Source organism: Drosophila miranda, chromosome XR, assembly GCF_003369915.1.
Source record: "Drosophila miranda strain MSH22 chromosome XR, D.miranda_PacBio2.1, whole genome shotgun sequence".
Lineage (NCBI taxonomy): Eukaryota > Metazoa > Arthropoda > Insecta > Diptera > Drosophilidae > Drosophila > Drosophila miranda.
Window position 1 is genome coordinate 21,413,865 of NC_046674.1, and position 24,751 is coordinate 21,438,615.

The window sequence follows — 24,751 nt, forward strand, 5'->3', positions numbered from 1 at the left end:
TGACAAGGATATGGATGCAATCCAATGGAATAAATGGTGCAGGGAAGCACGATATGAGACCGCAGATATGAAAAAAATTACCTGCTTATGGAAGTTAATATACCCTATGATCTTTCATTGATTCAAATTTAATCGATTGGTGAAACATACCATTAAATACCGATATACCGGTCGTTGAGTTGTCCGTACCTATAAGGCATGTACCATGGCATCCAAGCGCGGCTGCTTCACGCGTGTTACGACAGGTGTCGCTGAGTGCAGGTTTTCGCCGTCAGGTGTCTCCATTTCCTGTGTAGTTGCCATGTAGCAGAATTATTGCAATGTCAAAACCGTTTTATTTGAAAATTATTTTCCAAGGAGGCCGCCGCCGTATGGGCTACGACAAGGGTACCCGGGTCGAGTAAAAGTATAGCCAATTTCGAACAATAAAATAGGCATCACCGTACTGACGGACTTTCCAGGAAAAGAGGATTTGGACTTCATGCAGCTAACGGATGGACAAACTACGCCCAAAGAATTCACAGCCCCAACTCCAGGTGCTATAAGGCAGATCCAATCCGCAGGCATCTGTAGAAATCTGCGATAATCGCGAAAGGCGTTCCGAACCCGTCTTGCGAGGGGGCTTCACTGTCTTGGAGATTGGTGGGTACTGGATATACAGGGAATAATTTGAAGTAGTTTTAACTAATTATGTAGAAAAACGTTTTATTACACATAAATACGTATGAAAGTCAATGATTATTTCCAGGCAGAGAGAGAATACATTTGATTTGTAAGCCTTAGCAATCTGCCGCATCCCTGTCATCTCTCCCGTGCCCGTATCCGTTGTTCATTAGAAAAGTGCTGCAATTCCAACGCGACAAAGGCCAAATCGCTTATCCGCATCTGTATCCCTATCCGGATCTGTGTGCGGTGTCGTAGCTGTCATCCTGGGGCAGGCATCATGCCAAACGGAAACCGCACGGCAGCTGCTGCTGCTGCTCCCTCAGTAGTGAATGGCTATGGCTTCGGATCCGGTGTGCTCGAATAATCGGTCATGCGGATGCTGTCATTAACGAAATTTGACTCGAATGCATTGACATTCGCATTCGAATCGGCTTCTATCTGTGGCAGTTGGTTACATACATGTTTATTGATACTTCATAATAAAAACTCACCGAATCTGAATGCAGTGTTCTTCGATGCCACGGTCAAGGTGAACTGTTGTAAAGATGTCGTAGCGCAGAACGAATATGCCTTTGACATCGCCTCTCCAGACAAATGCCTGAGAAGAAGGACCGTGTGAGTCCTATCACCATGTTGGAGGCCATCCAGTTGCGAATCGATTACGGGAGGAGATTCGCAATAATTGTGAGAGTAAAGAAAACTTTACCGAAACGGAAAGATCCTTAATTCCCAAGTGCGAGCCAACATACACATTGTACACACACATATATAGTGCTATTCGGAACCATATAGACATATTTCCACATATATAAGCTGGAAGCAAAAGAAGGTATGTTCTCATGTTAGTGCCGTGCACGTGTTAACATAACCATTGTTGCAGGGAAGTTGTCCTAAGCTGCCTATTGAAGTTGAAGTCTTGCCTTATATAATCAGGATCAAGGGACAATGCAAGAACTCGAACTCATTGTCATGGTAGGGTGGGTACAGAAGAGAGGGACAATCAACATCTAGCTTCCCTCCAAATAGAAAGATTCAGTAGGGCTTTTCATTAGGCGTGTCGGCGCCATCAGCATTTCAGTGTACTTTGTTTTGTATAATCACTTACAGTTTTCCATAAAGTGCACTATATAAATGTAGTGGAGTGCGATAGTACAATTAGGTGAGGAAGAACCCCGACCATCCGGCGAGCTAGACCCGAGCATAGCAAGAGAGCACACGACCAAACCTATTTGTGCGCCGTTCTTTAAGTTCAGTCACAGTCATCTGTTGATATCGGGGGCCTCTGGGTGGAGACACAACTCCCACAGCTGGCCTGCCCGCGTCGGTGGCAAGACCTTCGCTGTTGTTAATCTACAAACGGCACAGCACTTCCTGGAGCACTTACCGTTGGTGGCTGTTCCGTGCAGATCTTTTCCTTTCCATAGAGTTTTTCCTACTCTTTTAATTATTGCCGATCTTCTCCCATTCATAATCGATTCACCACCGGATTGCCTCTAGCATGTGATGGGATCCACAAGGACCATCTTCTGAGGCATTGGTCCGGCGAAAGCATTGTCACAGGCATAATCGTTGAAGCTCCCGCTCCAACTGAGGGTCTGCTCTATGACATCGTTACAAAGGTTCTTCTTGACCTTTGCACTTTAATGGATTATTGGAGAGTAATATTCGCAAGTTTTCTGGATAATCCAAAGATACTCACAGTTCGATCCATGAAGGATGCTTCGGGCTCTTCTCGAAGGTAAACGATTGCACGGCGTTTAGAAAACTAGGCTGAAAGGGCAATGCGACAGGTCGATTGCATCCATCGAGTTGTTCCATTAAAAAACTATTTCAACCAACTGGCGGTTAAGCAAGGGATGTGGTTGTCAGTTCAGGAGAGCTATGAAGAATCATCCACAGAGGATCGTCTACTTACATAGAGTCGTTCGCTCCTGAGAACAGCACAAATGATTCTTTCGAATGCAGGTCGGATGTAACATAATAAATTTTGCTTTGATTGATGAAAACGGAAAGAAAATTTTCATCGATATTAACTGAGAATTTTCTGGTGAACTTTGTGTGTACTAACTTTTTTGAATAGAGACATAAGAATCCTGGCTTGCATGTCTCTATAAATTACAGGGAGACAGGCCGAAATTTTGCTTCCTTCTGGGTGTTACACAATTCCACTATACTCTTCGAGTGCCGGGTATAAAAATGATACATTAGCGGCCCCAGTTTTTCAGGAGGATCCTTTTACGTTCCGCTTCAAAATCTCAATTAATTTCAAAAACGAGGATTCTTTTTTTCCAATCTTTACCAGTAATCGAACCGAAGTAAATCTCCGAATATTGAATTACGAAACTTTTGCCTCACAATCGCTCGCAATTCTCGAAATCTAAATGCTGTCTATATGATTCCTATAAGTCATCTGAATTAGTATAAAATCTCATCAAGGCAGATAAAATTTGATATTGCCATTAGCAGTGGAAATGAAACTTGGAAAATATCGTTGGGTTTTTGTGGCATTTAAATTGCATCTGCAAATACATTCAAATAGCCCGGCTGTCGCCGTCTCTGTCCCTCTGCCTGAGGGCCGCCTGCCACTGTGTGGGTGCGTGTGGGAGCGTCTGTTTCCTTTTCCGCTAACATTTTGTGTCTGGTTTCCGGCATTTTGTGTGCGCCATTTAAAATTGTTTTCCCCGATACGAATCTCTGCTTTGCCCCTCCCTGCCCTTCCTCTATCTGTGAGTGGCGAAAATTTTTCGTTTTCCCAGACACTTGAGTCAGGAATTGGAAGCAAATTGGCGGCCTCGGGCCTCGGGGCCACCCCACAAATTTAAGGGCCAGGCCGACAAGGAAATAAGGCAATGAGAACCAGAAGAACAAGAACAAGAACAAGAAGGAGGAGGAGAAGTACAAGAAGTGGAAATTGCAAGGTAAAATGTGTGCAAGAGATGGAAATCTCTTCGAACTGTTTCCCCACTCTCTTGTTCCTTTCTTTGGCCACTTTTGCATGTTTTCTTGCCCACTTCTGTGTTTCCCGCCCCTCACACCACACCACCCTACCACCCCACGCACTTTCGTGCTTCTTTCCTTCTTTCAGCATTTGTTCCATTTCCATTGCCATTTACTTTCATAAATATTTGTGCGTTTTGTGTACGTAATTCATTCATCAAACTGTCAAATGAATGTCATAACTAATAGAGCGGTCTATGTTCCCCCACCCATCCTCGCCCCTCCCCCATGCAAGGACTCACCCAAAGGACTGTCGAAAAAACGCTCAATTATTGAAATGAATTGGAGCGGGGCTTGGGCTTGTTGGCTGGTTGGTTGGGTGCCGGGGGGTGGCATCTAGTTTATTTGATTGTATGGCGAAATTACTCGTTTTGAGGCAGTTTCAATATATAATTCAATGAAATTCATTTTATTGAGCCTCTCTATGGGTGATTTCAAATGCTTTGCAAAGAAAAAGAAAAGATACAGATTGGTTAGAAATTGTTTTCATTTTAATTTTCATTCCCCAATGAACCAATTAAGCCACCATTTCCCTTTTTCCACCATTCAGTAAACTCATCAAATGCATAATTTTAGCCGAAACCAAGTTTCAATTTTCAATGTAGCAACATGTCCTACCGCTAAACCAATTATCAAAAGTTATATTTTCGCTTCCATTTCAATCAGAAATCCACCACCAGCCACTCCCCCGTCCACGCCATTTAATTAGCCGAGTGCTTTCTGTCCATTTAACGCATATTAATTTTCGACTACTTTATCTCTCCGACTTCGACTCCCTCTTTCGTTCCCTGCCCTTTGCGCTGGCCTGCGGCACAGTCAATATATATGTAGTACTCGTATTATCATCGTTTCGGCCCGTTTCGTTATCATTTGATATTGTTCCCGCACGGACCCCCATCGCAATCACCACCCCGCCACTTGACATTAAATGGTAATGTTCGGGCATTGATTTCTCAAAAATTTCAATCACAGTTCACTGTTTTTTCCTCCTTCCTTTTGTCGACTTCTTTCTCTTTGTGTCTTCTTCAGTCTTAGTTCCTCTTCTTTCAGCCTTTTCCTCATGTATTGGCTATTTTGTGTGTGGCAGTGCGTTCAGTCGAGCGTTTGCATTTTTCGGGAGCAGTAACAATTAAAACTAACGACCGATTGGAGGTACATACCATACCAGTTCCGATCCTGTGTGTGTGTGTGTGTGTGTGTGTGTGGGTGTAATAAAAAGATAACCAGCTGTGAAATTTAATTTTATGAGCAAACAGCAAGAGTGAAAGAGCAACGAGAGGGGGTGAGCGGGTGAGCCGGGGAGGCGTGAGACTGTTAAGTACTTTCTAAACGAGGTACTCACATTTCTGGTATTGGATATTTGTATGCGTATCACATACACACGCAGGCTGCAAGCGAGGCAAGCGAGGCCAGGCAGATGCTGCCTCGTTTAACCAGTACTTGACTCAGCGCACGGAGCAGAAAGCAGAATGCAATGCAAAAATATTAATGATACTCTCCCAGCAGCAACAACAACAACCCAGAACAGTTATTAAGCAAAGAGAGTGGTGGGAGAGAGAAAGAGATAGAGCGTCCGTCAGGCTTAAATCAACAGTAAAGGCTGCAAAAACGAAAGAGAAGGAGAAGGAGCAATGATGCAATGAGAAAAACAGCAAATTTTAATGACAGTAAGAGGTAGAAGAAAAGGCACAAGAATTATCTGCAATTAATTGCTTGGATAGGGGGGAGGGGAAATCGAATTTGTTCGATGATAGTTTTAAAGAGTCCACATCCAAAATTCCATCAATATGTACATACGCGGTGTTAATTGATGCTCTTGCTCTGAGCTATCAGAAATTCCCTCATATTCTTGATGTCTTGAAGAGTTAAACGCCTGCCGCACAGCTGGCATCCCTTAGCCGGGGGCGCCTCATAAATCTTCGCCATTCAAATTGCTCCATTGAAGGCATGCCACAATGGCGGCGCTGCTGATGTCCTGATGGCTGGGATTTGTCCATTGTGCGGCTGTCTAATGTTGGGTGTCGGCTGTCGGCCGAGCGGGAAAAATAGAATTCATCGGCGAAGAGTTGAACCCACTGGAGCGTTAATAAGCTCCACAAAGACAGGAACAACGAGATACTTGCAACAACAGCGCAGCGTGAAGAGTGGCAGGCAATCTATGCTGCCTGTCAGAACAGAGTGCGGGGGCAGATATGGAGGCTGGGCATAGGGCTTTACTCTACCACAGTGTGTCCTTAGCCAATTGGGGTCATTTAATGTCGTCATTTGAAATGTCGAAAAGAATTTAAACTCTTGAATTTGGAAAACATTTCAAACAGTTCTGACTGAGGGTATTAAACCTGTAGTAAGCGGCAGAAAAAACAAGATTAGCATCAATCAATTAACATTCAATCGGCTTTAAGACTTAAACGAAATGAAATCATGAATGTCTCGCTAATTTGTTTATATTTCTGTTGCCTAACCAGTTATGAACGATCTCTTAAGTGTTAAATTAGCCCTTGAAAGAGTATCTAAAGATCTTTTGGAGCACTTCAAAAGCGTTTTTGTTTCTGCCAGCCCGTCTTTGGCCTGTCTATCAAAAAAATTGACGGAATGAAAGCCAACCGAAGGCCAACAGCCGTGAATCTGCCTTCTTGTTTCTTCTACTATGCCAGACAAATGCATCGACCCCCGGCGCCGGATTACAATGACCGGGCCGGGCCCGGGGCCGAGGCTGGGGCCGGGGCCCAAGAAGCTCCTTCATTGTATTAATAACTTAATAACTTAAAGCCGTCTCGGCTAAGAGTACATTTTTTAATACTCCTTCGTTCTAGGGTAGAATGGCAGACAACAGGCATAGCTCGCGGCTGAGGCGGCAGCTGCATCTCTTAATAGCCATTTCATTGCTGGCTTCCTTACCACGGGGAGGCGCAACAGGAGACATGCCGCGGTGGCTGTTGCCCCAGGAGCAGCCGGTTCTGGGACTAATGCCAGGCCAGGAAGTTTTGGCTGCTGTGCCCGCATCAGGTAAGCATCCTCTACAGCCTCTCAGACTCCATTCCACTCCAGTCCTGATGCTCCAATTATCACGCATACGCACTGTGGTCTCCAGTGGCAGGTCAGGTGGCGCGGCGAGGCGAGGATGTCAGTGCGGTTGGAATGTCAACGCATTCTTAATTGGTATTTCGGTCCCCAGCCACATTTAGTTGTGCCAGTTCTCAATCTGAGCGCTCTTTTTTCTGTTCCATTCTATTCCGCTGAGAGCCCCAAAATAACTCAAGTGTCACTCGCGCTTGCTCATGCTCGCGGACGAGAACGAGAGAAGTGAAAAGCGCGGAAGGAGAACAGCTCGACACTAAGCTGATTGCGGGGAAGAGGTTCAGGGTTCACTGTGGGAGCAGGCAGGCAGTGAAGTGCAGCAGCAGCAACAGCAGCAACAGCAGCGTAGGCACTCAACCGAGCGAGCATGAATGCTGGCAAACAGTAGACACTGCTTGGGAGCAATACCCCAAAAGATCCGAGGATGTGAGGAGAAAAATATGAACACCTTTTGTGTCTATTCAGGAATCTCGCCGGTGATTGCACTCCTGTTTCGTATCTACTATATTTTACTGCATTGTTTCTTATGGCCGGTGAAGACTGTAATTTTATTGCTGGTCGCGCGTTTTGTGTGACACTATTATCCGACTTCTTCTTCTAGTTTCTTATTTCTGCTTGTTTTTCCGTTGTTGCTGCTGTTTCTGTTGCTTCCGCTTGCTGCCGCTGACAAGGGCCGCTGCCTGTTCCAGTTCCCATACTCCCCCTCCTCCATCTCCTGCAAATCTTGGGCCGCCGTGCAACCATTTCCGTTTCAGCAAGGCGCTGCAAGGGGCACCATTTTGATGTCACTCGTGTCATTTGTCACGCGTTGTCGCTGCTGGTCGTTGTTGTTGTCGTTGTTTGTTTGCTTGCCGATGCGTGCCCTATGTTGCACCATTGCTGTTGTTGCTGCAGCTGCTGCTGTTGTCAACACACACCAACACACACTTGGCGAATGTTGTTGCTTTCTTTCGCGGCAAGTTTATTCTTGGCATCATTAAGCCTTGACGACAACAACACTTAACACATATTGTTGCCACATTGTCTGTCTCCTGTCTCCTTTCTCCTTTCTCCTGCCTCACCCCATGACACCAGTCGCCTCTACGACCTCTTCCCCTAGAGGACAATCGAGGATAAGTAGTGCCAAATGCCGGGGAAAGCCATTAAAATGCAAATTTCTAGTGGTCACGTGATGAGGCTGGGCAAACACAATCCCCTCTCCCCCTGCCCACAGCTGCAATTCAACTTGGCCCACATAAAGAGACAGAGCGACATCAGATAGAAAAAAAAGCAACAGAGAAAAAACAAACAAAAAATATAAATATAGACTATCTTTGGGGTCGGTATCTTTGTATACCCTTGCTGATCGATTGCTTCTATGGAAATGATAGATTTCTATCCCTATTTTGGTCTCTTCTATTATCAGCCTCTCTCACAATCTTAGGCAAAAAACAGGCTTACGCCGGGGGTATACTCTGCTCCCACTTCTTCTTTGTGTTACCAAGATCTGATCTAGATTGTAGTACCCCCTGCTAGGGTACAATACTCGTAAACAACCAGCGACGACGACAAGCGACTGACACTAACTCAACAACAGCAGCAGCAGGGCACTGCATCATCGGCGACTTTCGTTTTTATAAAAAAAGTTCCTCTCACTTTGTTTGGGGCTTTTCCGCTTTCGTTTTCTCATTTTCCGCTTTCCATTTGGCCGTCTGACATTTTGGGTCAGCTGTGGCATTAATTTTGCGCTCAGTTTTTTTCTTTCTTGTTTCTCTGTGTGTGTTTTTTTGTTGTTTTTTTGTTATTCCGGAAACTTTCAACTTTAAAATGTGTGATTTATTGCCGAGAGATGCAGTGGAAACTTTTTGCGGTGCGTTAAACATGGCGTATGATTAACGTCAACGCGGCGTATGCGTTACGCGCTCCTCTGACGTCGAGAGCGGTGGACGCTGATGGCTGATGGGAGGGGCTGCTCTGCAGACCAGCAGCTCTTAGCGACAGCTCAAAGCCGGAAAAACGAAAAGGAAGAGGAAAACTTCGCTGCAAAGCAAAATCTGAACTGCAGTTGGAAATGAGTTTCAAGTGACAGGAGCCATAAATCGCACATAAGTTAATTAAATAAGTTCCCTGGCAAAAAGCCTAGGGCAGATGAAAGAAGAAAATGATTTTGAAATCAATTTGATGTACTAGAAAAGCTGCAAATAAGTTATAGATTGAGTTGATTGATTGACGGTGTGAAAATAATGATTATAAGTTGGAGTAATTTTCTCTTCCTATTCCAAAAGCAATCCCTTGGGTAATCCCTTTCGGAAAATTACACTATTTCAGTCCCCATTCAACTGCGGAAATTAGAAAGCCATTCGCTTTGCCTAATGGCATTTGCCTGACTGCAAAAAAACAACAAAAAACCCTTCTTAGACCCTTTGGGGTTTTGTCAATCAACAGTACTTGCCTTTTTTCCTGATTGCCAAGCAATTTGATTTCATCTGATGATTGGACCGAGAGAATGTTCTTCTAAATGTTCGATTGATTGCCAGCTGCTTGCCGCCAGTGTGATTCGAGTTCCTTTCGAGCCTTTTGTGTGTGTGTCTGTCCATCAAAAGATGTCTAATGACTGCGATTCCAGGCGCTTATCAAAGATTCATGTGCGCATTTGCCAATCACCTGCAGAGCGGATCAAATTTCCTTTCGTTTTTGTTTTTTACTTCGTTGCGCACCCACTTTCCTTTGGCTTACCCACCGATTCCCTCCCGTTTCGCCTCTCTGCTTGTTTTCTGTGGGAATTGCACTCTTAACTGACAGTAAGTAGCTGTTGAACTCAAACAAAATGCTCGGCGCACAGTCTGAGAAGAAAACAAGGTCTGAACGAGGCTTCAGATAGTCGGGTACTTTGGGATTGGTTTGGACTGAGACTGAGATGGGGACGGGGAATGGGTCTGGGACTGGATGCCAAGGATTGGAGTGTTTTAAAATTAAATTTCTTGCTCAGCCAGACACTTGAAAACCGGCCAGTATTACTACCGCACTTTCTTCTGATTGCAGGACGCGTCAGTTTTTTGCTTTACCAATTAGCCTTGGCCATAAATTCAGCCGCGGGCCTGGAACCCCAGACGATACAGGAAGTGGAAGTGGCTGTGGAGGAGGAGCACCAAGAGGATGTGTATCAGGAGTGGAACACGGTCACGGATCCCCACTGGCTGGCCGCAATGGCAAATGAGTATCAGGTAAAGAGCTTCCCGTTCCCGAAATCGGTAAGCCAGATAACTCCTGCAAACATAAATCACGCTCCTCCTCCTCCTCCTGCTCCTGTTGTTGCTGCTGCTGCTTAACTTCTGGATTCTTATTCTGCTTCTACTACAACCATTTTTATTTTTTAACTTTGCCCCGGATATCTGTCAGAGCCTGTCTGGCATAGAGGGGAGTGGAGAGTCGAGTCGAGTCGAGTCGAGTCATGGAGGCGTCTCTTTCCGGGCACGTGACCTCTTCGTGGTCACGCTTCAGTGCCACAGGATTTCATTTACAGCCAAGAGGCACGCCACGTCTCTGTCGCAAGATTGAAAACAATCAGGCAGTCGCTGAAGATTTATCAGTGCCTGAAAAAGCCTTCGAACACGGGTTTGATAACCGATTAGGCCTCGAGTCTTGGTTCATCATTCAAATTTTTGTGTATTTATCCAAAATAAAGGATATGCCAGACTATTACAATTCAATTTGTGGTGCAAAATAAATCATTGATTGTGAGGCATCTATTTCTACCTCCTTCCGATTGTATAGGCTCTTCGGCCACTTGATGTATCGAACGTATTACTTTCTGGGGAGATTTTATTACGAAAATCTTCATTCAGTTGCCTTTTGCCATAAATCGATGGAACTTCCAATCATAATCACATCATCCAGGGCCAAGATATGACACTTTGCACAATGCAAAACCAATTTAGGGGCCGGAACAATTCTCTTTTGTGATTTCGGCTTATCGGCTGCCTAGAAAGTTTCTAATTATCGCCCGCATAAATAGATTCCGAATCGTCCATCGTCTCTGGCCAGGCACCATCCTGGGTGTTCCACTTTATTTCCAAAAAATATTTTAGGTTTAGGTTTTTTTTTTTTTAGACAAATTTAAATAGTATTCGTTTGTGTCGCCCCAAAGGGGGAATTGTTCTTGAGATTCGATGGCTGCTCCTCCACCTCTGGTCTCTGCCTTTTTATGCATTGCATTTTGCAATGTTGCTGGTTCTGGGTGCTGCTGCTGCTGCTTCTGCTTGTGGCTTGTCCTGCTTAGAGACATCTGCTTTCAATTTTGTAGATTGTCTCTCGCACAAAAAAATGCAAATTTTATGCAAAACAAACGACACAGATAGATAGGGGGACTGGTACATAGGGAGTGATACAGGAGAGAGCGCGTCTGACCGTCTGCTTTTTGGTTCTTAGTCGAAAGCGCTTTTCTTGGTCCTTGTTAAGCATTCAAATATGTATTTCATATTGACAAGGGACAACCTTCTGGCAGTGATACAGTATCTTATTCTTAAACTTGTTCTAACGTTTGTACAACGTATACTCCTTTTGTGGATTTTTTACTGATGTTGATTCTTCAGAGCCTTAAATAAGTTAATTCAGGACTACCAAATTTGATAAAACGGCTCATCTAAAAAGAAATCATCATCTCCTATGCCCCGCTAAAGCTTTGAGGATTCAAGTATTTCTTTATCCTTAAAACCAAAGTCTTCAAGCTTTAAGTTTAATATTTTGACAAATCCAAGAGAGTTGCCGTGGGATTTCGTTGGCTTGGCTTTTCGAGCAGTGGAAAACCGCTGTTCATTAGGCAGTTACCATCGTGCACCATCTCAACCGAGGCTCACGCTTTCCTTTCCTTTCCCATACCATCCATCCCACTGCATTCACCGCACTCCGAAGCTGTACTCTGAGCTCCGCTGGCAGGAGAAAAGCTGGGAGAAAAATGTCCACTTGGGATTACTTTGCTTAATTCAACTGCAAATGAAAATTGTTTGTTCTGTAAATTCAATCTCTTGGTGTCTTGTTGACGTTGTCATTACGCCGATGTCTGCGCCTGCTGTACGAGAGACCCAGCTCCACCTCTTCCTTCTGCCACAGGTCCTTCTGCGTCTGCCCCCCTCGACCATTTCCAGGGAGTTCATCAAAGCGTAATCTGCACAAAATGGCGTCACTTCCTTAGCCTCCATAGCTAAGGAATAGCAGCGCAGCCGGGAAAAAAACAACAACTTTAAGGCTAACTATGACGGAGGCGAAGGACCCTCTAAGCCTGCCCTCCATCGTCCCCACCTCCTGCACCTACCCCCGCGCTTTTCTATCCTAATGGAGTCATAATTCTTCGGCTCGTTAGCAGCAAATACTCGCACTCGTACATGCAACGTAAATATGCTTGTGCCGAAAAGTATGCCAGGCATTTCTTTCGTCCTTTTCACATTTTTTGGGCCATACCCTGGAGGCCCCGTCATGTACTGTGCCTTGGCTGAGCGGCGGCTTTGTGACAGCGAGCGGGTTAACATAGTGAAAGTTAATTGATTCTGGAGTGTGTGGAAAGGCGGGATGGGATGAGGATTCGGTTAAGCCCGAGTTATGAATAAAGCTGGGGGCTTGGAATTGGGCGCAGAAGAGGGTTAAAAAGCTGTCCAAAATCATATTATTTTGTATCATATTTATAAGTAAGTTGCTTGGTTTTATTTAGTTTGAAAAGATTCTGAATGTTTCGCGTAGAGAATAAAAGACACACCCTTATTTAGATTTACTTTTCTTTAAATATAAAAATATCAATTTGCTTCTAAATATTCTACAACAAGCACATTAAAACTTGAACATTACTATAGCACGAGAGTATATGGTTTTTACATTTTGTGGAAACAAAAAAATTTAACTTTTTCGGTATTGAGAATAGCGTTTTTTGTAAAGACAAAAGAGATATATATTTGTTTTTACAGCACACTTTGGTACACAGCCATTCTTTTTAAAGTGTCTTCGGTTTTATGCTTCATCCTCTGATATTTTTTCGTTCTCCATCAAGTTATCCTTTTCGCTTCAATTCCTTCATTTCGTTTGCTACAGGGTATTCGCAGGTCTACCAATTTTCGCCGTTTATTGTACTTTGTCATAGTATTCTCCCCTTTAAGCATCTGTGTCTGCATTTGTGTGTTTGTGCTTTTCTGGGTGTGTGTGTGTGTGTGTGTGCTGAAGCTCGTGTTAAACCTTTTGCCTCTTGGGTATCCGGGTGGGCGTGATGCGGCTCGCCTTAGTCAAGGACGCCTTGCCACTGGCATTGGCCGATCCAGGCTGACAAGTTGCTTAATTGAAAAGTGTTTTGTTTGGCATGGGCCTTGAGGCAGGGCCAGCGGGAGCAGATTGCCGGAGGGGGGAGCAGGGGCAGAGGAGCAGGATTTTTCAGATGCGCCTTTATGCGCTTCCCTTCAGGTCGCCTCTCCTCGTTGCTGATTTGGCAACTTTTACGTTCAATAATTTGCTGCTTATTTATGCACGTGCTTTAAACACGGACAAACAACAACAACAGCAACAAAGGACTTCCGCTCTTTCATATTCTTCTTCTTCGGCTCTCCACCATCTTCCTTCAGTGCTTTAGCTTCCGTGATTACGCATAAGAAGCTTTGGGAGAGAGAGAGAGAGGGAGAGCCGAAAAAGTGCCTCTGGCTGCCGCATATTTATCACTTTTTCTACTTTTTATTGCTTCCTCTTTCGCATATCACGTTCTCCTCGTGTCGCCTCCCTCCTACTTCCATCCTACTGTTTCATAAATAATTATGTTATTTTAGACTCGGTTTTATAATTTACCTTTAGCGGGTATAACGACTTTTATCAGATGTTTGCAACACCGAGAAAAAAACCTTTTTGAAACTAAAATTTTATTAAAAATTGATGCTTCAAGTTTCATCAACATCAGATAACTATATCTTAGAGAACGAAGGATCTGCAAGGGTATCTAATCCTTCGGTTCTCCCTTCATCTTGTTTTTTTCTCAGTCGCGTTGACTTGAGATAAATTGTGGCAATAATTATCGCACATTTTTCACAGCGACATTTTTCAACGACTCTCAGCATTTCGATGACAGTTTTCATAATTAAGTCGACACGGCACTTAATGATGCTGCCACACCCTCAGGGGCCCTCCTGGCCACCCCCACATATGAGCAGCAGCGATGTGTTTTTCTGTGTACTTTTTTATGTATTTTTAATTACCTTTGATGTTGATTTGCAATATACAAATATAAGCAATGAAAGTAGAGAAATAGGACGGATGGGACTTCATAGGAGATGATTCTCGACCTACCTGTATGAGAGATGAGCGATGAAGGCAGTCATTGTGAGGCAGTAGAGTTTTCCAGAACCATGGTACTTCTACTATTATTGTTATTATTATCCCCAGAGTAATCTCAAAGAATTCACGGTTCTTTCAATTAGGTTCTGCCACTGTTCCTGAACAACGTTGACTGAAGCCTGCAGTCTGCAAAATTAACCAAATCAAAAGCAATACTCAACGTTGTCTGGCTCTTGCCTGAAGGACTCTCTATCCTTCAGTCTCCGCTTGTCTGTGTGTCTGTGTCTCTGTCTGGGTCTTTTGTGCTTGTCCCTCTCAAGAACAAGTGTTTGTCTGTTTAATTGGTAAATTTAATTAGCCATCTACTGGCAGCCCGGTAGCCTTGTTACCTGGTTACCTGGTCACCCGGTCACCGTGGCCACGAATGTTTGTGTTTATTTTCCACACTGCAGTGTGAAATTCCATTTTCTGTTCAAATTTAATAAGCAGGTTTCCAGGGGAAAACATATTTTGGCTAGGTAAATTTATAGACTGCCTCATCGGAGCGAGTGCTACTTCCCCTTTCCGTTGCCACCATGCCACTGATTTTGGTTGTGTTTTGGCAAAAGGAAACTTTAGTTTACCTTCCGCCTTAGCTCTGACGTTAACGGAAATGCAACACTCTCAGTCCGTGGACAGGGCCATGGTCCTCCCCCGGGCAGTCAACTCAGGCCATACAGCGAGGGAAGATTTAAAAGTTTGAGTAGCTAACATCCAACATTTTACCCGCTTTTCTATTGTTTCCTGCGGAAAATAGTTTTCGTGTGAGCTTTTTCGAAGTGGAACTTCGCTATGATTGTCAAGGAATACCCGAATACCCTTGGAGACTCGCAGGTATACTATAAACAGATATTCCCAAATGAACCCTCTTCCATCTACAAATGTATAGCATGGCTGAACCGTTGGCTTTGCCGTTGTTTACTGCAGTTTTCAATTAAGCTGCCAATGTCCGCCCTACCCCCCGTCGCTCTGTCGGCACCTGTCGCCTTGTTGGCAGCTTCCCTTTTTAATTAGTTGACAAACTTGCACATTTTTATCGCCGCTTGTTCATTTTACTCGTAGCAATGCTAACCCGCTCGCTTTCCCCTTTCTCTGACCCTTTCTCTCTGCTCTGGTTCTCTTATTAATTCCATTTTGCACTTGTAATTGCCAGTATATATCGCTTCGCATCGCTCATACGCAGAGTTGCACCGGAAATTAATTTCCGTGCGCTTTAAAATTAAGAAAGAGAGGGGGATCGGGATGTGAGGTTTCCTTGACAATGTCATGGCCAGAAGAGAGAAGAAGGGGCGGTAGAAGGGGGCTATAACTTGCACAGATATACATAGTATACATATGTACGTATCTCATAATAATCCTACCCCTTTGTGATTGCAGAATGTGCCGGTATACAAGACTTTTCCAGGGGACCTGCAGCACTGGCTGACGGATAGCTACGGTCTGAGTGCCACGGATGTGTACCGCAGCTGGAACATGGCCCAGGCCAGGGGCGGAAAGGGAAGTCCCACCCAAGTGATCTGCTCCGCCGATGGACAGTGCTATCAAGTGAGCCAAATCATCACCGCCTGCTGTCCTTTTTGAGTTGAGCTCTTAATAAATGCGCTGAAAAACAATCGAAAGGAAATCATAAATTTCTGGGACACACACAAACAAACGACACGGCCATCGATTGCCAGGCAGTTCCGGCATTGTCCGCAATGAGACCATTAAAAGCCGTTGCTCTTGCGGCGGACCACGACGTCCGGCCGTCCAACTGCTGTTGGCCAGATGTGTGTGGGGGCTATAATCGAAAGCGGATGCTGCCAACTGCATTTACGCTTGGTGCTTTATACTCTATTCTGTCTGCTGGCCAACTAAACGGCTTGTGATTTTGATTTTCACTAGAATTGTCCAGGTTTCTATATTTAGTTTGAGCTTAAAATTCGGAATATTCAAATCTGAAGCAGCTATCAGAACGGGGTTAAATATTCATGGATTTTTGGATCATTTAGGTGCACATACATATATCTTACAGCAGGGCATTGCAGAGTCGCCCCTTTTTTGAAGCAATTTTACTGCATTGCCGCTTTGAGCTCTTTATGCGTGTCTGCAATCAACGACAACGAATGTTCCCTTCTACCAAATGCGTGCCAAAGCAACAAAAAAGTGAAACAGCAGCAGGAATATACATACACTGATGCAAAAGCAACAGCAACAGAAACAGCAACAACGTCAGTGGCAACGCGAACGAAAATCAACATGCAACAGCGAAAGAAGCAGAATACAACAGCAGCAACAAATGTCAGTTATTTTCCTGTTGCTTTTGCCTTTATCCCCCTGCATACCCTTGTCGAGGGTTGTATAATTTAGCCTGGAGCTTGCCAAAAAACAAAACAATATATAATATAATCAAAAACATACAGTGAAATCCACCTTAGGAAGATATCCATCTATGTGGGAGATTATTTTGGGTTTTTTTATAGTGTCTCTTTGGTCAGATCATCATCGGCTCACTCTACCCATGGCATTCTGGCATATACATACATAGGTAGGTATCATTTTTTTTTCTACCAAATCCTAAGGGTATCTAGTGCTTCGGTACCCCTCAGCTGACTTTTCTTCCTTGTTATGGCTTGGAACTTTTTTGCATTCTCTTTTCGATTTGTGAGGCTGAGAGTGTGTTTTTTCGCCGCCATCGTCGCGCAATTGTTTCGCTGGTAAACAATGTGATTTTCAGCGTGAAATTTCATTCAATCGGTACGGGCCGAGCACAGGCCACCGCTCGCACTCGGACTCGGACTCTGATGGCCCCCATTCTGCCATCCATTGGTGGGCAATTTGTGTGCCAGAAAGTGTGTGGCCCAAAAAAAATATGTCGAGGGGTTTCTGGCTTTTTTTTTTGTAATACTCTTTTTATTATACGTTTTTTATTGAATTTTGAGTGAGTAAAATGTTTTTTATATTGTATGAAGTTTTTCCCGTGGTTTTTTTCCCGCGAAATTGCTTTTAATTGATCAAATTGTTTAAATATACGGCATTCATACATGCAAATGTGTGTTTTGGAGTGTTTTTCCTGTTGCCTGCAGTTTTTGGCATTTGTTTAAATTGCAATTTATTTAGTTTTTGCGTTCTTTTCTTTAGGGGAGTATTATTGATTCGTTTTATTTCATTTTATTTTATTATATAGTTTGTAATTAATACATAAACGTATTAGGTAATTGGTGTTAGTCAAATGCTTTGTGTTAATTGGTTTTCGGTGGTTTTTTAGTTTGATCTTTTTTCGAATTGCATTAAACATTTTTCAGACATTCTTGGGCTGCACTGAGTTATAACTGTTTGGGTCTGATAAAGCGATTGAATTGTAAGGACATATTCAATAAAAAACGTAATTAAAACCGAAGGCGTTGAAAAAAATAAAAATAATTTACAGCTTCACAGACTGTAAGCCGAGAGCTCATTTTTCAGTTAATCAAAAAAAAATGCGAAAATATATGGTAAAAATAAACTCTCAAATTGCGGTAGAGATTACGGAAAAAAATCCCAGAATAATTATTATTAAAAGAAAAAATATATGTGTATGTATATATTAATGTATATTGGTGGGTCATTAGGAGGAGCAGCTCCAAAGAGGAGCTCTGTGTGTACTCTATTTCAATATAATTAAAGAGCTGCGCCGAACCAAATGAAAACTGACAATCGAAAATGTTCACACAAAATGGCAACGATTTTTCGGCATTTATTCGCAATTGGTCCCCTTCTCTCGCTTTCCATATTTAAAGTTAACAAGAGATTTTGCCTCCATTGCCATCTCCATTATGGCAATCTGTGTGAGTGCCATGCCTCCCATATGTACATATATAGATGCTGAAGTGTATAGGTAATGCATGTAAACGATATTGCTTCACTCAACTGTCAGAGGGCATTAAATAATATTTTTGCCCTCTGCTGAATAGAGCAGCTATGTGGCGATGTAGGGGCATACCATCGCGGCCTGTGACATTTCTGACTGCAGCCTAACGGGGATTCCAAAAAAAAGAAAATTGAGAACCGCACCGTGGCAGCTCCACAGAAGGAGAGACAGACAGACAGACAGACAGACATAGATGTCATGTGCAGGCTTATGTAACAAGAGGCGTGTTTAATTTTTTAAGCAAGCAAAAATTCCGGCAGTGGCCGCATGAGAGGCATTGAAAATGTGCACAAAATGGCAGCCTACTTTTTGGGGGTCTGTCTGTGATTGCAGATTGCATAATGCAGCCTAGACCTCGTTAAATTGAAGAGTTGAAAAGATGGAGTGCAAGTGGAGCACACCCTAGGGTGAGACGACACCTTGGGGCTTTTCTCAGCCACATAATAGATGGGTATTTTCTGCTTCTGATCGTCGGAGCATCTTTAATCTTTGCTTCTGAATCCACTTAGTCTGGCTAATCGGCACTTCCTGCTCCTGTTTTGATTAATATTCCTCACACTTTGCCTTATCCAAGAAAATTCCAAATGGAGTTCTATCAAGCTTGATTCCCATTTGCCATTTGATAGTTTGATAAATTTGTACGAAATACATTACCGAAAGCACTTAAATACGAAATTTGAGAAGTTTGCTGGCTTCCTCCTATCCCCCATTCCCCATTCCCCCATTCAGCACCCCCGTGTGTCTCCTTTTCGTTGGGCGTCCGAACAATGGCAATGTCAGGAGTCAGGCAATGTCCCTTTGGGGGGCATTTCACCTGGCGACGACAGGAACGTGTCCAAAATGCGGGCTCCAATAATTTGAGGTGAGTTTATTATGCAGATAAACAAAATGGCCGCCCCGCTAGGACTGACTCAGCATTAAGTTTTGTCCAACACACATACACACAGACACAGACACACACATGGGTGGGTCTAAGAGCCTTTGGGCCATGGTCAACAATTGCCGGCAATCATCTAGGCAGTTGCCTTATTACAACAACAATAGAGAGCGAGAGGGCAGGCCTTGAATGGGCTCGGAAAAGACGTGGGGTAAACTTTGCCATAACGGGAGTTATCTGACTGTAAATACATAATCTGCTGCTGGCTGTCCCACTGTCCCAGTGCCTCGAACCCGTCGACGTTGCAGCTTTTGGCCCCGATCCGGCCTGCTTCTGGTTCCCAAAAGATTTCAGCCGCCTCGTGCACCTTGAATACGGATTTGCTTTTATTGCCACAGCTTCCTGTTGCCGTTGCCGTAGCCTCTTGTGTCTACTCTACTCGTCTCTGCCCTTTTCAGTTTTTTTTTTGCTACTGTGGGTTCCGCATTAAGGGTTAAGCAGGTGCTTTATAAACCAAGTTGAGGAAGTAGAGGATACCCCCCAGACGGTAAATAAGGACAAATGCCGTGTAATGGGCAACCTGTGCGTGGCCCGAAGACCCACCAAAAAAACTAGAGGGATAGAGTCCCTTTCGACTTGTATTTGGCCAAGAGAGACAGAGAGAGAGAGGGATAGGCTGTAAAATTTACACCCTTAGATGTGTCCCCAAAGTGCAATCAAAAGATTTTTGTCAGTCACTTTTGTTTAGTTTTCGAAGGTGAAAATGTGAAGATGTCGCGCTGAAATTGTTACCGTTCTCGTAATTACTTAAGCGACATCTTTAGTGGCTCTTCAAATATTTATTAATGCCGACGACTGGTACTTCTCTCATAAATTTAGCGATACTACGTTTAACATTGGGAGTGCTCTTTACAGTTCGTATGTCTTAAGTTTTTTGATAGTTTCAGTGGGGGACTAGCATCCGTTGGAAGTTTGTATGTAAATTAAGGAGGGGCGCTTTAAACTTTTGTAATACCATAAAGTAATATTAAATCTTGTTGTTTTTTTTAAGTTGCTTCTAACTTCTGCGTTGGAAGGGATAAGGTTGAGAGAAGGTCACTTAATTATACCCTTTAGAACGCCTTTACCAATTTGTTGAGGCAAGTTTATAGATGAAAAATGATAAGAGCTTTTGTCCAAAAGGACAAACCCTAAACCGCCAACAGTTGGTATACAAAAATACCATATTCATGTGGTCTACATCTAAAATTTCTATGCCTGATATACCCTTCGATCATTCATTAGATATCCTGCAGAACTAGTCACCACAAAAGCAAATACAAATACAAATTGCCTTACATAATCTACGGCCACAAGGATACCAACGAAAAGCACATAATTCATATACTTGCACGAGCATAACATACAGCCGTGAAAGACAAACAGAAAACACTGGATAGGGGCAGGAGGTGGAATGGGGGGCGGAGGGAACTAAAGGGCAAAGCCGAGCCGGGTCGACATATTGAAATTCATGCTCGTAACTACATACAGAAACCAATTACAATATCAATTTAAAAGGGATTAAAATGGCCATGGCCGAGGCTTAGACTGGAGAAGCATTTGTCCTGTGTCCTGTGTCCTGAATCCAGGGCATACTTTGCGGCCTTTTGCCGGAGTTGTATTTAAGATTTGTTCCGTTGTAAAATTGTGAAATTGCAAATTGTATTTGCCATCTTTTTGGCCGAGAAGCAGAAGCAGCATCATTGTAGAGCCGTGAGCGCCAAACTTTTAAATGAAATACTGAGCCAGCAGATTTTCATAATAAATAACGAGTCTTTGCTTGGCATTACACGAGCATAATCAAGCGTAATTCCATTGTGCTATATCACATATATATATATACATATATATATATGTATATGTTTATATTGTATTGACTCAGACATGGACTGAAATCTCAACAAGTGGCAATCCCTCAGTCTCTCGCCCTCTCTCTTTCTCTGTGTGTGTATTTTTGCATAATTTATCTTGTTTGCTTGATAAACCAAAAATGTTGTACACAAAAGACCGCAATTTATTCCCCAGTATTGACAGCATTGGCTCTATCTCTGGCCTCTTTCGCTCAGCCATAATAGAAGGGTCCTTTCTGTTAGCCATAAGGGCGGAGCAAGTAATTTGGCTAAGTAAAGATGTAGCTGCAGATGCAGATTGAGTGCAGTCTGCAGTCTGAGGGCGTGCAAATAGACCGAAAATGTTGGGCAGGCTGCAGCACTTCCGGTTTGCAGTCGAGGGGCTAAGCCCCGCCCTGAATAAATTAAATTCAAATGCTCCACTAAGCAATTTAATTTGTAAAATACAAAAAATCAAGACCAAATGAGAGCCTCCCTTCCTATTTCATGTTCGCCTTCTCTTTAATCTTACTGTTGGCTCAGAAACATTCTCCATTCCATCCAGTCGTCTATCTATCTATTTATCCATCCATCGATTGATCCATCCATCATGTCTATCCATGGCTGGGACTTAGGCATGAGACATATAAATCAGTTAAGCATCGTCATGTCAAGTTAACAGGCGATTACAAGGGCTTTACCTGAACAGTTACGTGGCTTGAGAACATTGCAGGAAGGTCAAGACAGTTCATTGGGGTTGTTCCACACAGTTTCTTGGCCATTTCTCTCTTTTAATTCGTTGTTGGGCCAACGATAGATGGATTAAGAGATGAACGGAAAAGCTGGGTATTCTTACCATCATCACAATTATCATAGGCAAACTGTTCCAAAATTTAAATGAAATATCCCTCCAACAGCAAATTCTAACCACAGAGAAATCAATTTGATTTGTAAGATTTTGTTAGCCAGAATCGACATCAATATATCAAATTAACTTGCGATTACAAGAGGCTTTGGCCATGGAGCTCCCGCAGTCACACGACACACAGAGGGACACACAGAGGGACACACAGCGGGACACACCGGACACGAGAACCAATCGAGTGGAGGCGACGCAACAAGCAAATGACAATTGAAAGGAGAACAAGGAGTAGGAACAACAGTCCTTTTCCTTTTCCTTTGCCTGGCCTCCGAACCCCCAACGCTTGTTGGCAAAAGAAATTAAACACACAAAAAAAGGGAAACACAGAAATGAAAGAAAGTTAAGCCCCCAAGACAATTGGCAATGGTTGGGCCTCTGGATGGGCGAAGGGATGGGATGGGATGGGACTGGATGGGACGGGATGAGATGAGATGAGGGAGTGCAAGCGGAAAGCAGTGGGTGGCCCGGATTGGGGGGCAGGTGGATCTGTGGCATTTGTCTCGACTGTCTCGTTGACATGACGTTGCGCGAATTGTGCTCTGGTTTTGGTCTGTGTGTCTGTGACTGTGTCTGTGCCTCGGCTGTCGTCTGCCTCCAAAGTGAGCAACACGCGCCGATGATTATGTTGCCGCTGACAACGGCGACGGCGACGGCAACGGCAACGGCAACAAGAAGAGGAGTGGAGTACAGAAACCACAGGAACAATATCCGAAAACAATAGGGGGGAAGGCCCTTGTAGATTAATCGTTCCTATCAGAGCTATATTGGATATACATATGTACGTATATGTACAATTTTGGTCAACTTATGCTTTGACCTTTGCACCTTGTTTCCTCTAAAACATTTTGCGATAACTACATATACGATATGGTAATCCGATCATGGTGTTTTCGACTCATATACAATATGTAGCGAAAAGCACAAAGAAAGGCCAGCTTAAAGCTTTTGTTCTGGTTTGATTATAAACGGTATATAGCTGGGTATGTATACCAAATGTATGCTTATAATAAATATATATATGTTTAGATTTTTGAAAATCCTAAGGATCTGATTAAAATCATAATAACATTTGCCAACTTACTCAGAAGCAAAACAGACGACTCCGAACTCTGCCATCAGCTGCCAAAAGGACGAGGCCATCTTTCGGATTCGACTTGGCGGCAAATGCTGTGCGGCACGAAGCCGCACTATTCATTGACTAAAAGTGACGCATGCGCTGTGGCCACACACACAGGGGACTCCGATTTGGTTGCATTTGGTTCTGGCCGCAGTTTCAGTTCGTGTTTGCCACTCGTGCGCTTAGGTTGGCACAAGCGGCGTATGGGTGATATTTTTGTTGGTCCCTAGAGTCTGCCTGTTGGCCCGCTGCTACGTCTGATTGGATTTTTGGCGCAAGAAGTCTAAAAAGCCGGCTAAAGTGCTCCGCGTGCGTGTATGTTTCCGGAAATACTTACGGGTAATCGAAAGGCAGAGGCCAGAAAAGAAAGACGAAAAAAACACCGAAACAAATTCTAAGAAAATTAACTTGGGCCATTCGTTAGGAGCTGGCTATGGCTGCCATTATTATGTTTTTTTTTAGCTTTGTGCCCCCTGCTTACTCGAAAGTAGGTTAATTGACGTGTGTTGTGGATGGATCTACAAGGAAAATAACAAAAAAAAACAACAACAAAAAGATACTTATACATAGGTATATAAAAACAAATACCAGAACAGACGCAGAGGCAGTGCCAGAGGCAGGAAGTTAAGTGTCCAAGGGCCCAGTCCTGAGACCTCCCAAGAGATTCAGTGAAACGCGCAACACGCGACGACATCTCAAAGAAGATTAGATCCAAGCTTAAACTTAAACCAATCTAAAGCTAATCCAAGGTAAGAGATTGAATTCGAATTAATACGTTGGCTATACTTTAACACTCATGTATCAATTAAGCTCTTATCGAAATAAAGTTTCCATTTGCTTTTATTTCAATGATTACAACTTTTTAATGGCCAGTTTTCATAATAATTTTTATCTGCCAGTAAATTGCCGAAGCAATCGAATTAAATGTATTTGTTAAGTATCTTTTGTTTGCGGTTGAGCGAGTTTGTTGCCGATAATTTTGTTATTTTTCAGTGGCTAATTTTAATTGGTTTTTGGTATGAATGAGTTTTGTAAAGCATGAATCAATGAATCAGATGTGTGCATCGATTGAACAGCAGTTTGAGATGTGTGGGGCTCTAAAAGTTGTATACTGACTGTTAATGGTAGGAAAAACATTGAGTTGGCAGACAGATTGACTGATTTAATTGGCTTTTATGATAATGTTTTTAATAAAGAAATAAATCATTCAAATGAGGATAGGGTTATCGTTACAGATTACAAAACTAACTACCTTAAACCAGGGAAATACGTAGTATATCTTCAAAACTATTTTAAATGTCTATTAGATTCTAGTCTTGGGTAAATCCTGCAAGTGCTTTTTTAAGCCAATTTCAAATATAATTCGATCATTTTATAAAAATCTTCCTGAATTTATAAAAAACTCCGATATTTGTATTCTATTTGCTTAACGTTTCCAGTTGAGTAGAATTTTGTCTACTCAATCGTGATCTCAGTGTCCCGTTCCCCACCATTTCTGCATTGCCACTGCAGCAACTAAATAAAAATAAAAATGAAACTGAAATAAAACATATGCAAAATAAACTTCAAACAAATGTCGCCGCACAGAGTTTTTGAGGCCATCAAAATCCACAAGCAAAATGTAAAAAAGGACTACAGAAAAAATTAAAATAAACAAAGTGAGCAAAGGGGGAAATGCCTTCATGGGTCGGTCGGTGGCGTCTCTCTGTGTGCCTCGAAGGCGGAGCTCCGTTGCACATATTTATTAATTTTTTGGTTTTTTATTTTTTTTCCTCTTGCCCCACCAAGTGGTGCGTGTGTGTGTGGCTGTGGGTGTGTGTCAAAATTTAAAAGCATTCTTGCCGGGCTGCCTTTTGCTCGGGTCCGGGCGATGTCCTGGCAGCTGCCTCTCTCTCGCTCTGTGTGTTGGCGCTTTGTTTTATTATTTTGCGGAAGCTGCGAACCAACATTTATAAAAAGGTTTTTCTTGCTACGTGAGGCACACACCAACAAACACACAGAGGAGCATTGCTCTCTCTGC

At 43.2% G+C, this 24,751-nt stretch overlaps 3 protein-coding genes across 5 annotated transcripts in view; 2 read left to right on the forward strand and 1 right to left on the reverse strand.

Annotated features, from left to right (window-relative positions):
• Window positions 1-699: 699 nt before the first annotated feature.
• Window positions 700-2,044, reverse strand: LOC117186709. Its single transcript, XM_033387821.1, has 4 exons — window positions 1,772-2,044; window positions 1,373-1,479; window positions 1,158-1,264; window positions 700-1,100 (listed from the first exon to the last, which is right to left on the reverse strand). The coding sequence occupies exons 1-4, from the start codon at window positions 1,866-1,868 to the stop codon at window positions 1,052-1,054; spliced, it is 360 nt and encodes a 119-aa protein (XP_033243712.1). The 5' UTR covers window positions 1,869-2,044; the 3' UTR covers window positions 700-1,051.
• A 2,664-nt stretch (window positions 2,045-4,708) lies between these two features.
• LOC108153680 lies at window positions 4,709-15,671 on the forward strand. Of its 2 annotated transcripts, none has more exons than XM_017283796.2 (4): window positions 4,709-4,815; window positions 6,477-6,669; window positions 9,763-9,944; window positions 15,436-15,671. In XM_017283796.2, exons 2-4 carry the CDS (start codon window positions 6,483-6,485, stop codon window positions 15,637-15,639), a joined length of 573 nt encoding a protein of 190 aa, XP_017139285.1. In that variant the 5' UTR covers window positions 4,709-4,815; window positions 6,477-6,482; the 3' UTR covers window positions 15,640-15,671. The 2 variants fall into 2 exon arrangements, with proteins under 2 accessions (XP_017139285.1, XP_033243791.1); XM_033387900.1 differs by having other exon boundaries at window positions 4,725-4,815; window positions 6,482-6,669.
• A 7,233-nt stretch (window positions 15,672-22,904) lies between these two features.
• LOC108152403 (basic-leucine zipper transcription factor A) overlaps window positions 22,905-24,751 on the forward strand; it is a 46,652-nt gene continuing 44,805 nt past the window's right edge. For both annotated transcript variants that reach the window (XM_017281705.2, XM_033386522.1), the window contains exon 1: window positions 22,905-23,480. The gene's annotated coding sequence lies outside the window, so the exon portion shown is untranslated. The remainder of the gene's footprint in view (window positions 23,481-24,751) is intronic.

Bases quoted from the DNA above. Each gene is read 5' to 3' on its own strand.
- LOC117186709 (XM_033387821.1), bottom strand. From the start codon at position 1,868: ATGCTCGGGTCTAGCTCGCCGGATGGTCGGGGTTCTTCCTCACCTAAT. The intron at 1,480-1,771 runs GTAAGTGATTAT...TTTTGCTTCCAG, and splicing joins AGTGCACTTTATGGAAAACT to CTTATATATGTGGAAATATG. The intron at 1,265-1,372 runs GTAAAGTTTTCT...CCTTCTTCTCAG, and splicing joins TTAAGGATCTTTCCGTTTCG to GCATTTGTCTGGAGAGGCGA.
- LOC108153680 (XM_017283796.2), top strand. From the start codon at position 6,483: ATGGCAGACAACAGGCATAGCTCGCGGCTGAGGCGGCAGCTGCATCTC. The intron at 6,670-9,762 runs GTAAGCATCCTC...TTCTGATTGCAG, and splicing joins GGCTGCTGTGCCCGCATCAG to GACGCGTCAGTTTTTTGCTT. The intron at 9,945-15,435 runs GTAAAGAGCTTC...TTGTGATTGCAG, and splicing joins CAATGGCAAATGAGTATCAG to AATGTGCCGGTATACAAGAC.